Below are 17,701 nucleotides of genomic sequence, written 5' to 3' on the forward strand. Positions count from 1 at the left end.
GAATACTTAATAATGTAGAAAAATATAAGTAATATATATATAATATAAGTGAATATATAAATGTTGAAATATATTTCACATAAGAAAAATAATCAAAATAGTTTATGCATTGTTTTTGCTTAGAATAGTTCGCCTTCTTGCTGCTTTGTTGTGATCAGAATTATATAGACTCCTTCCTGCGCTCAGGTTTTTACCTTTGCAGGGAGATATTTCTTCATAGACTAATGTAATATTTCTGTTTCTGTGAATGTATTTTTTTGAGGAAATAAATATGATGATGATTTTGATGAAATGAAATGAAAAAATTCTTTATTAGGCGGAGTTAGGACTTTTAAGTCCTCTCTACCACTCAACCTCAAAAAACTCTCATTCAATAAACTCTCAGAACTTAAAAATATTGAGTTATCAATAGGTAACTATGTGAAGTATTGTAAAAAAAAAAGTCCTGGGGCTGTATTGATCTTCAATTCAATAAAGTGTAGTATATGTTTTGTCAACACTTTCAAACACAGACGTTAGAAATGATTGGAGTATGGCACCACCTGAGATAGTGCTAGACAGCACTCTCTTTATGGCCTGAAGGCGTTTGGGTTTCAGCGTGCTGTTTGAGTACAAAGCTGGGCCTCAAATCGTTGCTTGTACTGAGCAGCACTGGCTGAGGATTGAGTTTGGGCCACGACACCGGGCCCCCCACCAGCCATCTGCCACTCATCTCTGGCTCCTGCAAAAATCACCAATCACATTAATCAATTGAATGCATAATTTGATTTCAAACAGGTATATTTTCTAGTATACGGTACAACAGTCGAACACGATATAGTCACACCGTTAGGCTATATGCTACACACACATCAATTTTTGGTCGTACGATTTTTTGTCGTCCTTATAAATAAACTTCTATTAGATTCAGCAGAACTAGACCAACATCATCTGTTAAAAATAATAGAATTTAGAAAGGATAACAGAAAACCGTAGAATGAAAATCGATGTGTGTGTAGCTAGCCTTAAGACCCGCACACACACATCGATTTTTGTTCTTACGATATTTTGCCGTCCTTATATTAAATTCTATTAGATTAAACGGAGCTTGACAAACATCATCTGTTTGAAATCATCTGTTTAATCTAACAGAATTTATAAGGACAACAAAAAATTGTACGAACAAAAATCGATGTGTGTGTAGCTAGCCTTAGAGTACATTTTTTCTAAAGTTCCTTGAACTTATACAGTGAAACATCGGTATAGTTCACCCCGATTTATTACAGACCTCGTAATAATACATTTTTTGAGCGGTCCCCTGAGATGTACTATATCGTGGCTCCACCGTATTTCGTTCCACAGTATCTCATAAATGTACCCATCAAGATCTTAGGATCTTATTATCATCCTAATATTATTATCTTTGATAATTTGACAAATAATAAGTTAATATTTCTAATGGATGAGACAAGTGAAGATGGAAAAAATAATATTTTATATTAATTAATTTTTGGAGACAACAGGTATACTTCTTAAGGTGCAATTGCTTAGCAACGACTACAATATTAAGTTCTCAGTAATATAGTAACCCAAGTATTGAGTATCAAAAGTATATTATTATAATATAATAATATTAACTTATTCATTTTTTATTCTATTGTGAATAAAAGTATAAAGAAGGGCCCCATACAGGATTACCTTGGGGGTATCATTTAGACTTTGATATATAATGTATTGTGCATGCGAAGGTGTCTGCTACACCAGTTAAGAGTGTTTTTTTCTGCAATATTTTGTACAATGTATGTTGATTGGTCGAATAGATTATTATACATATGATTAGTTCCTATAGAGTATTTTTACTTTCCTTGCCCTATTACCATAGGTAAGGAAAGTATTGCTTTCCGAAAAAAATTAAGGTACCGTACCGGTACTCAAATTTCTATATTTCTATACGTTTTAAGGTCCCCTGAGTCCAAAAAGTGGTTTTTGGGTGTGTGTGTGTGTGTGTGTGGTGTGTGTGTGTGTGTGTGTGGTGTGTGTGTGTGTGTTGTGTGTGTGTGTGTGTGTGTGTGTGTGTGTGTGTGTATGAGTGTATGTGCATCTGTGTACACGATATCTCATCTCTTAATAAACGGAATGACTTGAAATTTGAAACCTAAGGTCCTTCTCCTATAAGGATCCGACACGAACAATTTCCATCAAATGCAACTCAAGATGGCGGCTAAAATGGCGAAAATGTTGTCAAAAAACAGGGTTTTTCGTGATTTTCTCGAAAACGGCTCCAACGATTTTGATCAAATTCATACCAGAAAAAGTCATTGATAAGCTCTATCAACTGCTACTAGTCCCATATCTGTAAGAATTTTAGGAGCTCCGCCCAATCAATGCAAAGTTTGATTTTAGATTCCAAATTATCAGGCTTCAGATACAATTCAAACAAAAAATTTCAAGTGGAAAAGAATGAGCATAAAAATCTCTACAAATAATGTTCAGTAACATTTTCACCTAAAATTGGAAATAAGCACGAATTTTGAGAAAATGAGATTATTCAATTTGCAAACTGTTGGCAAGTGTTGATTCTATTAAATCATTCACTATGAAGAGATGGCAGACTTCATGTGTCTGCAGTGTTATTCTCCTGTCACCAGCTGGCTTAGATCTCGGATAGTAGACTAATTTATATGCGCGGGAACACTAGCGTCAGTTGATCAATTTTCATAACGGCAAGGCAAGTTGTGTGAGTGCGCTACACCAGATTTTTTTAGCTCGACTTCATTATATCCTGATTTTTCTGTGTAATTATAACCAACATTCAGAAAATTATTAACCTTTCTATCCCAATTTATGAAAAAACAAGATGAAAAAATTATTCTGGTGTTTTTATGTTTCAAAACACTCTTAAAAATGAGAAAATAATTTTCCCCAAATTTTTCTCACCCTCCAGGGGCCCCCAGGGGTTTGTTGTTTTAAAACAACATTGGGACATTTGGGTCATTTCAAATACGTATAGTAAAAAATTTTGGTTTTGCATTAGAAAAATCAATGGTACTTTCATCATGCTTTATTCAAGGAAAGGTGAATGATTTCATTATGGAATCATTCCTAATCAATAATTTTTTCTTGATTTCAACATTATAACAATGAAAGTCATATAATAAAATTCTCAAGAGTAGTAAAATGGATTCTCAAAAATGTGATACACAGAACCAGATTTTGGTGACTAACTTATTTATTATATTCATAACTGATACATATTTACATAATATAGAAACGTGAAATTGAAACTGAAAATAATGTTCTGAATATCATAAATTTCCTACTTTTTCAAAACTATATTTTGGTTACTAACTTATTTATTATGTTCATATCTAACTGATACATACTCACAAAATATGAAACAAACTAAAAACTGGAAATTGGAGTTTATCATATTATAAATTTACTACTTTACTACATCTACTACTTTATCATATTTACTATTTTTGTAGAACAAGTTGTTCCTTGTAGCCTATTGGATTTTTTTATTTTATCTATGGTAATCATTGGAACACATTCTGTATGGGACTGAGCAAAGACGTACTCCACATTTTGTGCAATACACCTTGGTGTACCCAGTCTTACACAGCTTGCAACGTCCTAGTTTTGCAAAATACCCATGTTCGTGCCCAATATTTCTTCCAGTGTCTGGAGAAAAAGGGAATTATGAAGCTAGGTTACACTATGTAGCAGAGCTACATGTAGCTCAGCTATAAAGCTCTGCTACAAATTCAAAGAGTGACTTTGGAGATATGCTATATAGCAGTTGAGCCTATTTTCTCAGCTATATAGCAGAAAATGAGCTATCCAAAATTTACAAAATTATCCAATATCTTCTCTCTCTTCTCTGTGCTGAAAGCATCACAGTAGCTTCGCCGAAAGCAGCGGCTGCTGCAAGAACTACATTCTTCTTTGGCATCTGGTTGGGATAACTGAGCAGTGAATATTGGTTTATTCCAAACTATATGTAGCTCTGCTACATGAAATTTGCATAGATCTCCTTATAGCAGAGCTATATGTAGCTCAAATTTCATATAGCTCCCCAGCTACATATAGTGTACACTACTATAATGTAATGTATAATGTACTATAGTGTACAACTACATATAGTGTAAACGTAGCTTTAGGCTATTTGCTTTCATACCAATGAGTCCTGTAATACAGGACTGCTGACTCAGGTAATGATTTAGATTGCACAGGTAAAACAGACATTTGAAAATAAATTGGAGAGAATCTTACCTGTACATTCTCTTGTAGAGGATCAGCAATAATATTACTGTCCGGTATCTTGATTTCTAAAAAACTATTCAACTCATCTTCAGGAAGATTCATGAGTTTGTCTAAATCTTCATTATCCAAGATTTTGTACATTATAACGAAAAACAATCATCCACAATAATTCAATAAACAATAACTCCACGAACGCGTTTGAAAACTGAGAAAAACACAATAACATAACCTCAAAGTCTCCTCACATGTGACTCCTCTAACGGCCCAATGTTGTTCTAAAACAACAGACATAAAATTTTGAATATAAATGATATTTTTGTTCAAGTTTCTATTCCTATGACTGATATTTCATCATGAAATAATAAACAATTATATGGATATTTTTTATTCTTATTTTCAGTTCTTTAGAATTTTATAAAAAATCATAAAAACCGAAGAAAATTGTCACATTGAAGTGTTGGTACAATTGGATATGACAGCTGCTTTTTCAGAAATTAGACTGCATTTGAGTGCTCTCTAGTGGTATAATACTAAACTAGACTAATGTAGCTTTCAAACAAGGCCAGTAGATGGCAGATTCATTGAATCACTGATCCAATAGACATCATAGAAAGTCATGTTGTTCAGGAACAACAGTGGGATAGAAAGGGTTAAGGGAGTGGACCTATAGTGAGGTTCATGTTATAATGGCAGTGGAGAAAAATAGGAGACAACGTTGCCAATCCTCACTGTCTTGTCAATGCCTTCTTGACGGTAGCTGATACAGGTTTATTAATGTAATATAAATTGTTCATTCTCGTTTAAAATAATCAATTAGATTTTCTTCTTGACGGTGGCTAATACAAAACATTAAATAAGTAAATAATTTGTAGTTAAATAATTGGCTTGGCTAGGAAAAGAAATCTATACAGATTTATTAATGTAATATTGATTGTTCATCCTCGTTTAATATAATAAATTATATTTTATTAAGCAAGGAATTAATTTTTCAATAATTTTATAATGAATTTTCATAATAAAGATGATAGATTTTTGTTCAATTATTAATTCTAAATTGATAAAAGCCGATTTGGCAACAGCGCAAAAAGAGAGAGATAGCGCTATCCGCTTTGTTGAATGATAGACAAGGATAGCAATACCATCGCTAATCAAACACTGCCATTATAACCTCACTATAGAGACACTCATGCCTCTAACTCTATTCTCTTCAATATATTGTACATACAATTTAAAAAACTGCAATCACCAGTCAATCGGTTGAATGATCTCAACTTGACAATAATTATTGATCTAAAAATGATTTGAGCTTGTAGCATGTGGGTTCGACTCACATATTGTGTAGGCACTGTGTGATATTCCACAGCAGGGGTTAACGTCACCTCCCACTGCTGAACGTTTGTCTCTGGAATGAAGTCAGCATTCACCACACTCGTCATAGCGGTGAAATCTGCTTCTAAAAATACAACAAATAATTTAATAAAATCTTCATTGCAATGGTATTTTTGGTTAAGATCCCTACCTTATGTAATTCCCTACTTATTTAACAGACTTCCTCCAAATATTCGTGACTACTCTATAAGACGGATGTAATGTTGTATCTCAATGATAACAGCACAATCAATTTATAGAACTAATAATATTATAAACGTATACATAATTTAAGAAACGCCAAGTTAAATAAAGGACAGCATGCTTACATTATTGGGATTTTCCAATATTCGCTGGCTGAAGTTTTTAAAAAAAAAATTATTTTATTGTCACTGCCGCCTGCCTCAACGATGAAAATGTATTATTACTGTTGTGTAAAACAATTTTTCGCCTTTCATTTTTATTTCATTCTTTTCTAATAAATTTTCGTTATTTTCCCTTTTCTTTATAAATTCTCTATCAGAATCTGATGTATATTTCTTATTTTCTTTTGCAAGTTGTATTTGTTTTCTTTTATCTTATACTTTTAAAATATTTAAAGTGTAATATTTATTTTGTCTAAGTTTATTTATCTTTGTAACTCGTATTTTTTTGTTACTGGGCACCCGCCGAAAAAACCTTGGGGTTTGGCAGGACCCTCAATTGTTTGTATTGTGAATAAAATTTTGATTTGATTTGATTGAACAAATAATTGAATCAAGTCAGTGTCTACTTCGAATTGAACTGCATTATTATTTCATCTATTTAATAGACTTTGGAAAACTAATACGACAGTGGGAGAAAAAAAATCAATATAAAAAAAAATAAAAAAAATTATAATGATAAAATAATCAAATGAATAAATTTATCCAATGAAGTTGAGTGCCTACTATCTACTTTGTAACATTGCATTATGTTATTGTTGTTGGTGTACTTGCATAATTAATTGATAAGATAGTTATTAAATAATTGACAATTTTTGTCAATAATTTGTTTAGAAATTTTGAGATATATACTTTTTAGTGTAGTTTACTATAGTGAAATATACACTTATCATTTTTCATGGCGCATTAAATACAACACAAGTGATTAGATACTATATTATTTATCACAAATGACAATGTATGAATGAGAGAGTATGACATGTATGTAGGTAATGAGAGAGTAAATATATTAATATAGAGAGTGAGGAAAATAACATCTTACATACAAATTTATATTAATTTACATAAATGGATAAATGACTTACAATTAATTATTCACAGTTGATGTGTGTACAAGTTTAATCTCTAAAACTTGAAAAAAACTCATGTAGGCTATAAGATTGATTAACGGTTTTATCAACTGAGAGTGAAAAATTTCTTCTTGTATTTTTTATTAAATTCAAGATTTTCCAGGAAGTACGACATAGCTTTTGGTTGTGTGAAGTTTATGATAATTTTAATTCTATTAATTTTGCTAAATATATAATTCTTAAAAAATATTTAAATATCGTTGGATGTTCTTCTAGCAGGCTTGGTCAAATAAGGAATGAAATCCGTATTTTGTGAATGTTTCTACTTTTGAGTAAACTAGTAGTTCTGTGAACAGTAGACCTCACGCAGTAAATTCTCATCCACATGTACCTGATTGAAACTATAGACCTCATGGAAATACAGCAATAGACTGGCTTCTCCACACATCTGTGTAATCACTTGTCAGCTGATTTATGATGAATAATTCTATAGTCTGATTTTTACTCTAATATTGGCGTATGAAGGAGGCTCTTTTTTCCTTTTATATTATCCTTGAAATGCAGAATTTCCAAAAACCTTGTATATACGTCGACGCGCAATTATAAAAGGAGCATACCTGTCAAATTTCATGAAAATCTATTACCGCGTTTCGCCGTAAATGCGCAACATATAAACATTTAAACATTAAGAGAAATGCCAAACCGTCGACTTGAATCTTAGACCTTACTTCGCTCGGTCAATTATTCAAAGTTCTATTTGATTTGACAACCAATATATAGCAGGAGTAACTTATTGTTTTGACTCTGTAATCTCACTCTGCAGAATAACTATAGATAGACAATCAAAATATAAATTTGGAGATGAAGAGATGGAATACTGATAGATTTTCATAATAATTTCAGGACTGCAGTCCATTGTAAATCTTATAGTTTCAAGAGAGTTCCATGGATTTTGACCTGTAGTTATTTGTCCCAAGTAATAGAGTTATGATAGTTATTTCTTCTAATTTTTTTTGTGTAGTTGAGAAGTTGATATTGTGGTAATTATTCATATTGAATGAAAAGTAAGGTAAGTATTAAATGTTGGTAAGCTCACCGTTGGACTGAGGTATGAGGTCAGGGTTCCTGTCATCCTCAATAGAGGGCGTGACAGTGAGCAGCTGAGCCATCGACTTGTCCAGCTCTGAGTCGGTGCTCTGCAGCGGAGAGGAAGACTTCTGCTTCCGTTTCCGCTTGCGGCGGCGGAGCATCACTCCTATCGTCGAGCCCAGAACTAGGCTAACTATCACTATCACAACTAGTATTGTTTCCAGCAGGTAGAGAGGGCTACCTGCAATACCAATACAAAAACATTGAGATGTACAATTATTATTTATTCACAATGCAAATGATACTAATGTAATAAAATTGGTAGTTAAATAGGTTGATCGTTCCACAATGCCAACACTTCAGGGCTAGACCACATAAGGCGTTTTTTCTGGGGCCAACCCAATCAGCCGATCTGAGAGCTTCCCTTCGTGAACGTGTCTCCGCTACTAACCGCCTCGCTGAATTAAGAAGAAATTGAAGCACCAAATATACAATCACCTATCAATGTTTAGAAAGAGATCAGCTACAAACCACTTGATGTGTGCCAGCAGAATGCTGATAGCCTCCTGGTAAAAATATTCAAGCTGCTTTTCCATTTGACATATAATTTATGACTAAAGTCTGTACAAATTTACTTCTGACTTGGAGGAATATGCAGCGCAGAGAAATGGAGGGAGATCAGCCAATTAGAGTGATCAATAGAGTCATAGGTAGAAGCTCAGTTGTCAATTTGTCAGTCCTCTGACAGCTTTCAGACAGGAAACTTCGCATGTGTAGCATGAGCAGATGAACAGTCACTATAAGTTGGAGAACGGTGGCCGCTTCAAAACGGCAACATCGCGCTTCTGTATCCCTCCCGCTGTATGCTTTCTCTGCTGCGCATGTCCATCCCAAGTAAGAAATAAATCTGTACAGAGTATAAGTTCAATCATAGAGAAAATAACATGTGTCGTAATCTCTCAATTCTTACCTTACTCTATGGTTTAAAGCAGTGATGTTTTTGTAACAATATAGGTTTCAGTACGCAATATTCTGTTGTGTACAGTATTAAGCAGGATGTTAGCAGCCAGGAAAACTTTGAATTTAGTCTAAAAAAGGGTGTTTTCAAGCAATTAATACATGACTATTACATATCAATTACATAATGACTCATCTCATATTGAATAGTATTAAATTTAATGTGTTTTATATTTGTTGTCTCTACATGTACACAAAAACAGCACTAGTTTAATCTAACAAATATTATACATAGTTCAAACACTGATATATTGATTGTTATCTGTTCTTCTATGTTGATTTTATGTAAAATTGATGTTGTACCGATGGAAGTTGAATTAATAAATAAATAAATAATATTAATGATTTTCAGCATTTAATCTAGATTTTTGTTTAATAATAATTATTGATTAATTAACACTCTGTTACCTCTAGTATGAGACATGTTTTGGATAAGACTGATTGAATCACAAAGTAAAGAGCAATTTATCCCCAATACCGAGTGTAGTTCTAGAAGAAATAATTATAATAACAAATTATAGAATGACTCACTCTCCTTTTGAAGTTAGAAAATGTTTTTATTTATTCATCATTCACAATCAACTTAAGGACAAAGAAACAGACTACAGTCCAAAACTTCTTTTCATCCCAATTTCATAAAATATAAATTGTCCAAAAAGGGTTATGTGAGACTTTTCAATACTAATTTCCACATTGAAACAAAACACTACATACATTTTCAATTTTGAATTCAAAAGCTTATGGAAGTCCAAAAGCACATAAAATAGAATATTACACACATATCCTTGGAAGTCAATTCATGGAGAAGATAGAATTAATTTTTTCATCCAGAAAAGGATCCTATTTTTTGAATGTGAAGTTCTTATTGAATAACTAAATAACAAATTATAGAACAGATAATTATAATCACAAAAGGGTGATTTTGCTGTTATTATCCCCAACTGGTGTCTTCCGGTGAGCGATCGGGGAAAAAGTAGTCCACTGAGAGTTTCATTGTTCAGAATAACAATAAAAGGATAGGCAGACGCTATGAATGGGAGGACTTGGGTGTCATTAATCATCAGGGACAATGACGGAGGAATGCCACAAGGGATAAATGGGTAGTGTCATGTGTGTATACTCGCAATACGATATTGATGATAATGATTGAATCAGTGCCTACCACCTCCCATAAAAAGGAATAATTTGTTGAAGAATATTGTATCCAATGAACAATATATTTACAAACTGTTGAAAAATTTTCGATTTGGGTATTATTACTGGTGATAGTAAAAGCATTAAAATAAAATGCAATATTTTCCCACATTTTGGCCACACAGTCCAACCCATAAAAGCAAGCGTCCCTGGTGACAGGCTGATGAAGCTCCTCTTCAGGAGTGAAATGAATTCCTCAATATTCCAACAAAAGTACGTGTTTTTTCAAATATTTACAAGTAACACACTGTCTGGTCTATAACAAAGTTATTATATGGTGTTTCGTCATGGAAAGCAACATCAATTTCAATAACATTCGATTTGGGTACCTATTATCAATTTATCAAGATGGAAAAAATCTCAGGAAATATTTTTCTAATTATTAATTTTTGGGATTTTAGCGCCAGAATTTTAAAAATAAATTTTGAGCTCTGTTGATGGAATCTGTTATGTGAATAAAATATGGAAGCCATTTCGCTTTTATATAGCGTACCAACTATAGCGATTGTAGATTGGCATAAACTTAGAATTTGTGTTGCTTTTAGATGTAGATTGCTTCAGATGTGAAGTTGATTTTAAATCTTCTTAATATCTATGAGATATTTTATACTCATCTATTTGCAGTAGTGTTACTCATTCACTTGAAGAAATGAAGATGATTGATAGAACTAGTTGGAATTATAAATTGTTATACATTGTATTATAAATAGGCTATAATGAGGATGAATTTCAACTGATCGAAGCTGAAAGCTGTTCGATCTTTGCCTAACAACTGATTCCTTTTTATGGGAGGTGGTAGGTACTGATTCAATCATCATCATCAATATAATATCGTATTGCAAGTATACACATGACACTACCCATTCATCCCTTGTGGACTTTCTCCATCACTGTTCCTGATGATTAATGACACCCAAGTTCTCCCATTCATAGCGTCTGCCTATCCTTATTGTTATTATGAACAATGGGTCGCTCAGTGGACTGCTAACTCCCAAAATCGCTCATCGGAGATTGTTCATCGGACGTAACCTCCCCAACTCAAGAACAACTATACCCAGTATAAACAGTGAAGAACAACGGTTATCCTTATTGGGTGATCGAGTGAATCTACCTGTTTCTATCCTATGATGCTGGGTGTGGCCGTGGCCAAGGGTGCTGACTGCAAGGGAGACAGTCTCGGCACTGCGGCCCTTCTCGTTGCTCGAGTAGACCAGCACCGTGTAGGCTCGTCCCGGCTCCAGGCCACTCACCGCGAAGTCGGCGCCGACTCGGCTGCTCATGTTGCTCACCTAAACCATACACAAATGTACAGATGGAGAAACTACATAGAGAAAAGTTAGAGGAGATAAATAGAGAAAAATAACATAAAGAAACCATACAGAAAACAATAAAGATAAAAACCAAATACTTAAATTACGACATAGCAGTCCGATTTTCATGATTAAAAGCCATTATCTTCTATTCATAAAATAGCATCATGGTACCATTTTTTTGAGAAGTTTTTGATATAAAATAACAGTTAAAAAACACAAATTAAAACAACTTAGTTTCGATGTATCACATCGGGTATTTTGGTAGAGAGTTAGTGGGAAGGATATTTTCAATATTCTTTCCGAAGAATGGACATTGATATGCCCAACGCTCCGCCAATTTATGTAGATGCATAACAATATAATTATCTATAGTTATTATATCACAAATTGCTTTTTCATATCATATACAGTTTTCATATCATATACAGTTTTCATATCATATATAATTTTGCTGTATTGTGAGCTATTGTATATAAGTGTATAAGCCAGTATATATTGTAATCTACATAAATAAAGTAGGTACTCAATCAATCAATATTAAAGCTTATAACTCCAGCTGTGATAAGTTCTAAATAGTGTGTCTGTCTTTTCGGTCCCAAAATTTTAGTTTTTTTCAAAGTTAGGAGTTTTCCAATTATTTGTAATTAATTTAATTCAATTTAGAAGTATTTTTTTTCATTTAAAAATGATTTTTGTTTGTATGGATTGTAAATTGAGTGTGTAATTGAAGAATTTTGAAGTGACTCTTATAACCTCTAGCTACATTTGGACTGTTGTATAAATTAGAATTGGAACCGTTTTGGGCGCAAGTTAGCCTGTGGTACTTTTCTGTAAGTTGTATAATAATTCTCAATGATTCAATAAATAAATACTCAATCAATCATCACTATTAGCTTCTATTCACGTTTGTGAATGTTCAAGAGGATATCATATAGATCGGTCCCCCAATTTATTAGAGGGGGGAAAAATAAGAAGAAGTGAGACAGATAGGAAAAAAAGAAGAGTGAGCAGAAGGTGTGGAAGAAGGAGTAGACAAAGGAGAAGAGGAAGGAAAAGAGGAAGAGAATGGGAATGGAATGAGGAGAAGAAGATGAAAGAGAAGGAGTTGTCAAAGAAAAAGGGGGAAGAAGCAGGAGAAGAATAAGAAAAGGAAGATAGAGAGTAAGAGGATATTTGATATTTATTTTTTGATGAATTTTATATTACCATGTCTGATGAGACCTATTCAAACACTTAATCGTGACAGAGTAGTAGAGAATTAATAAAATAAGAAAATGATGAATTGAATTGAATAGTTGCCTTTATTAAAGGGCCGATAAATCAATTAATAAATATCGATACATCCAAGTTGAATTATCGATAAATCGGAGGTGCAAGATCGATGTCGATATATCGATTTATAAATATCGATACATTGTGGTTAAAATATAGATATATCGGAGTTGAAAAATTGATAGCGATATATCGATGCTGACCAGTCGGTTGCCGCCGTTGCCGTCATCCCGCACCACTTCGGCGACGAACTGTTGCGGCAGCCCTCCATTGAAACCTCAAGAGCAGCTCACCTGAATCCAGTTGTGGCTGCGATTCGACAAACTGCAGTTGTACGGCGCGTCTGGTCTGCCTATAACACCAAAACAACACACTTTCTTCAACAGTTCAAAGAATGTCTCACAGATTATAGAAGTAATTCACATAGAAAATTAACCAGTGTAAGGAAGTGAATTCTTTACAAGAGTGAATGCTAGTGAACATAGGAGTTATAGGTTATGGTTATGGTTATCAATTCAATTTATTCTAGTGTGCTTGGAGGAGTCTTCTGACAATTCTAGAGGCTGGATCTCGCCCGACCAATCCACTAAGAAGAGGAGACCCTCCCACATCACGTGATGCATAACATAGGTGCTTAACAGTAACAATATTATCTGTAGTTATTCCAAATTGCTTTTTTCCTTATCATTGACCGAACGTTGTGAGGAATATTCCTTTTTCAACTGCGCGTCGATGTATACACAAGGTTTTTTGAAATTTTGCATTTTAAGGATAATATATGAAAAGAAAAGGAATTCATCCACACTCTGATATCACTATATATATCATTCTACTTTGAAGATAGGATTAATCAGACTATAGATTATTATTATTCACAATCAATCAGCTGACAAGTGGATTATTCATTGCATGCATTACTGCATTACACAGATGTCTATCCGTGTCTATTTCAATGCGTACCCATCAGTATCAATATTCCCACGTTTGAAAAACAAATTTAATAGGTGATTGACAATAAAATAGAAAAAGATTAAATGAACTGAACAGTGCAGAAGAAATATAATATTCTTGATTGAAAAAAAATCAATTTTTATAATAGTTGAGAAATATTTTTATCAGATGGAAAGATTATCACGGCCATGTATATCACCTCTCCCACACCTCTTCACCTCTTCTCATCATATGGGATACAAACGTAAACTGAGTTTATGAAAATAAGTGAGTTTTTGATCTTGGAGAAAACAAATAACAGTTTTCAAACTGTTCAAATAAGAGTAAATTAAGATTCAATTGTGAATTGTGATTCAACTGAATCAACTAGAACAGGTGACATAAGTTTGATAGTTTATTTATTGAAGTTTTTCGGTTTATCTTTTGATAGTTTGACACCTTGTGAGACCGGACTCCCCAAGATACTTGTGTATGAGAAAACTGCGTGAGGTCTACTGTTTACAGAACTAGTAGTATATGATTAATCACTTTTTTGACACATTTAATCGTACACCGTTAGTAGGTATTATTTCTAGCAGATTTCAACACTGAAAAGGTAGGTATACTAACCAGCAGGAACTATATGGAATGTACAGGGCGACACCTGCGTGCCGAGCTCATTGCGACCCCAGCAGAGCAGAGTGCCGTAGTCAGTTTCTGACAGCGGCCGATAGGTGGCGACACTGCGCCCGCCACCCGACTCAAAGCTCTCCATGGGCCGCGTTGCCAGGTTGGTGCTGTTGAACGTCCACCGGAACCAGGCGGCCGGAGGGTTCGCCTCCACGTTACACGTGATCATCACCTCTTCCCCCCTCGCTGCACCGTAGATCTTCTGCTGGCTGTTTTTGCATTGCGGCTCGTCTACGGCAAGAGAACGACTAATTAAATTTCAAAAACTCAAAAATTATTAACAGTCATAGATTTGATTTGATTTGCATTAATCAATAAATAAACATAACGAAATTCAAACTTCATGAGTAGAGAACTTCGATAATAAAAAATGATTAAATAAATAATTCAAGTAGCTTGTCTCATCTCTGTCTTGTCTCTTCTCTTAGTTTTTTTCTGTGTCTCATGTGAATAGAATATTGTCTCTTATTTGTGCTAGAAGCTGGAAAAAACTGAGAATAACTACGAAAATAACTGAAAATAGCAATAGTGTGAAAACAAATTAGAAAGAAACTAGAAACTTTGTAACAATCCTCGCACTTTAAATTCAATTGTAAAAAATTATCATTTATACTCTGTCCAAACTGGCATGAGCGCTGAAAGATTAAGCCGACCCTCGCTCCCCCACGCGCAGGCACACAAGTCCGGCCTACCTTTGATATACTATGCAATTGATATTCTATGTATACTACATAGTATACAGGTAGGCAGACCACAAGGATAGTGTATAGCTATATACTATATACTATTCTTGGGCAGACCGTCCCTTCACTCACACACACAAAAGGAGATTGCGCTTGTGTGTGTGAGTAGTAGGAGGGTTGGCCTAATCCTTCAGTGCTCATGCCAATTTGGACAGATCTATTTTGTCCCACTGCAAATAGATATGTCACATATCACATCAATATTGAATGTTCAAGGAAACAGTTGATCTAGATAATCACTAAAATAATAAACCTTATTCTGGACCACTTCCTCATATACTCTAACATTAGTAGAAAAACCAAACTAGAGATAAAAACCTGGACATGCAGTAACGTTTTCTTCCATATCGACGTATGAATCCTGGGATTTCTGCTCAAACTACCGTTTGCAAGGCCAATTCTTTTAGATACATTTGTTGAAAGTTGACTCGCTTACAATTTTTGTACATTTTGTCTCTTTTTTCCTACTTTCTTCTCCAATACTTACCTTTTCTTCTCCTCTTCACCCTTCATTCCTTACTTTTATATCCTCTACCTGCCTATTACATGGGAAACCATAGTTGGCTAGGTATTTTTCCTCCTTTCTTTCTTTTCAACACACAGAGCCATAAAGGCCTGTTTTTGTAGAAATTTATTTTTGACCCTGATGTACTTCAGACACTGTGTTAATTGTAAATATTTAAAAAAAACACTTACTTTTGTTGGAGTATTGAGGAATGCATTTCACTCCTGAAGAGGAGCTTCATCAGCCTGATGAATACTCCAAGAAAAGTAAGTGTTTTTTCAAATATTTACAAGTAACACAGTGTCTGAACTACAACAGAGTTATTATATAGTGTTTCGTCATGGAAAGCAACATCAATTTATTGTTGATTGTGATATTTTGTGTTTTGATTTCTTTTATGTATATTGTATTGTGTTGATTTGAATAAAATTGGTTGATTGATTGTAATCACTAATCGATGAGAGGTGCGATAACTGAATGAATTCCTCAAAGAAATGCCAGTTAAATATCAGATAAAGAAGCAGAAAGTTGAAAGGACGGTAATGCCAGTTGAAAAAATATATATACTACTGTGATTTTTCACCAATATAAATAATGCTGACACTGTACTCAACAGGTTTTTCTCAAGTAATGAAAAATATTTTTGTTTCGCACATTGATCAAGTTTTACATCTTCTGTCTGGTGGATTCAATATATTTTTCCATTTTTTTGCTTTTTCCAGATGTTATATCAATAGTATTTTATCTATAAAAATTATAGTTATTCTCACCTCTAATGTAGATGTGATAATAATGTCTTTTAAATTTTTGATAGTGGAGATAACGCCTTTATACCCTTCAGCTGGCTGGCTACTGTAAATACATTTTGGTGGAATGAATTATTGCTGATTTGACCATCGGATAGACTTTAACCATTTTCAAATGCCTTGACCAAGGTTGGTGAAACCGGGAATAACCATCTCATTCAAGTATAACATATAGCAATTAATAAGTAATAAGTATTTATTGTATAAACCAAGCAATAAATGGTCATTCAACATACAATACTCACATTTTATGTTGAGTGTGAATGGTCTACTTTCAGAGTCGCCTTCAGAGTTGGAGGATAGGCACACATAGATGCCAGCCCACGTTCTCGACACAGCTTGCAGTATCAACGTTTGATTGCTAACAATACGACCGCCACTCATATTCGTCTCCAACTCGTCGCCCTGCAAAATGAACGCTTTTAACAAGAAAAAATATATTCGTATATGCCTAGGATATATTTTCAATAAAGACTATGAAGAAATTCACAACATTATTTCCTTGCTGCGATACTACAGTACAGTAGGCCTACATCAATATAAGTGTGTTACAAGGGTTTAATTCTAAGTTTTTTCGATAACTCATTCAATAATTATCAAGTTCTATCAAAATTCAGTTATTAAAAAAGAAACTATAGAACAAAATAATACTCAAATAATATAGCCTATAGCTTGATGATGAATATATTTGCAGCAATTTCACTCTCCCAATATTAAGGCTGTGCAAAGGCTAAAAATAAACTTTCTACTCGTGATATTTTTCAAAGTTTCTCGATTTGTATATCATTAGGCTATTAAAATGAAAAAGTTTTCTCAGGAAAACATTTTTTCCGATCATTACTTTTTGAGATATGAGCGCCTGAAGTTTGAATTTTTGGGACAGAACATTTCAATTTTGGTAAGAGATAAATCCATGAGATTTAGAGGACAGATTCTTCACGGTATTGAGTGTAAAATCTAGTAAAAAGACAATAAAAATTAGTTACTAGATCTCCACGATCTAGTAAAACAAAAATTTTCTAAAAATATCCATTTTTTAGATAGTTATTCAATTATCTAGTAAAACAAAAATTTTCTAAAAATATCCATTTTTTAGATAGTTATTCAATTATCTAGTAAAACAAAAATTTTCTAAAAATATCAATTTTTTAGATAGTTATTCAATTTACTAAAAATAACTTTTTGTTAAGTTATTTTTGGTAATTTTTTGTAAATTGCATAACTTTCTCAAAATTTGATATCTTAAGAAAGTTTTT

General features: G+C 33.5%; 1 protein-coding gene across 1 annotated transcript in view; it reads right to left on the reverse strand.

Annotated features, from left to right (window-relative positions):
• Window positions 1–17,701, reverse strand: part of LOC111049693 (hemicentin-1-like) — a 440,149-nt gene that overhangs the window by 3,414 nt on the left and 419,034 nt on the right. Inside the window, exons 9-15 of the mRNA XM_039426347.1 lie at window positions 16,691–16,850; window positions 14,332–14,622; window positions 12,975–13,123; window positions 11,298–11,475; window positions 7,983–8,216; window positions 5,577–5,698; window positions 543–721 (exon numbers count right to left, since the gene is read on the reverse strand). Coding sequence (XP_039282281.1) covers window positions 13,050–13,123; window positions 14,332–14,622; window positions 16,691–16,850 — 525 coding nt within the window. The 3' untranslated portion in view covers window positions 543–721; window positions 5,577–5,698; window positions 7,983–8,216; window positions 11,298–11,475; window positions 12,975–13,049. The remainder of the gene's footprint in view (window positions 1–542; window positions 722–5,576; window positions 5,699–7,982; window positions 8,217–11,297; window positions 11,476–12,974; window positions 13,124–14,331; window positions 14,623–16,690; window positions 16,851–17,701) is intronic.

The sequence above is a fragment of the Nilaparvata lugens genome, chromosome 4 (genome assembly GCF_014356525.2).
Source record: "Nilaparvata lugens isolate BPH chromosome 4, ASM1435652v1, whole genome shotgun sequence".
NCBI lineage: Eukaryota > Metazoa > Arthropoda > Insecta > Hemiptera > Delphacidae > Nilaparvata > Nilaparvata lugens.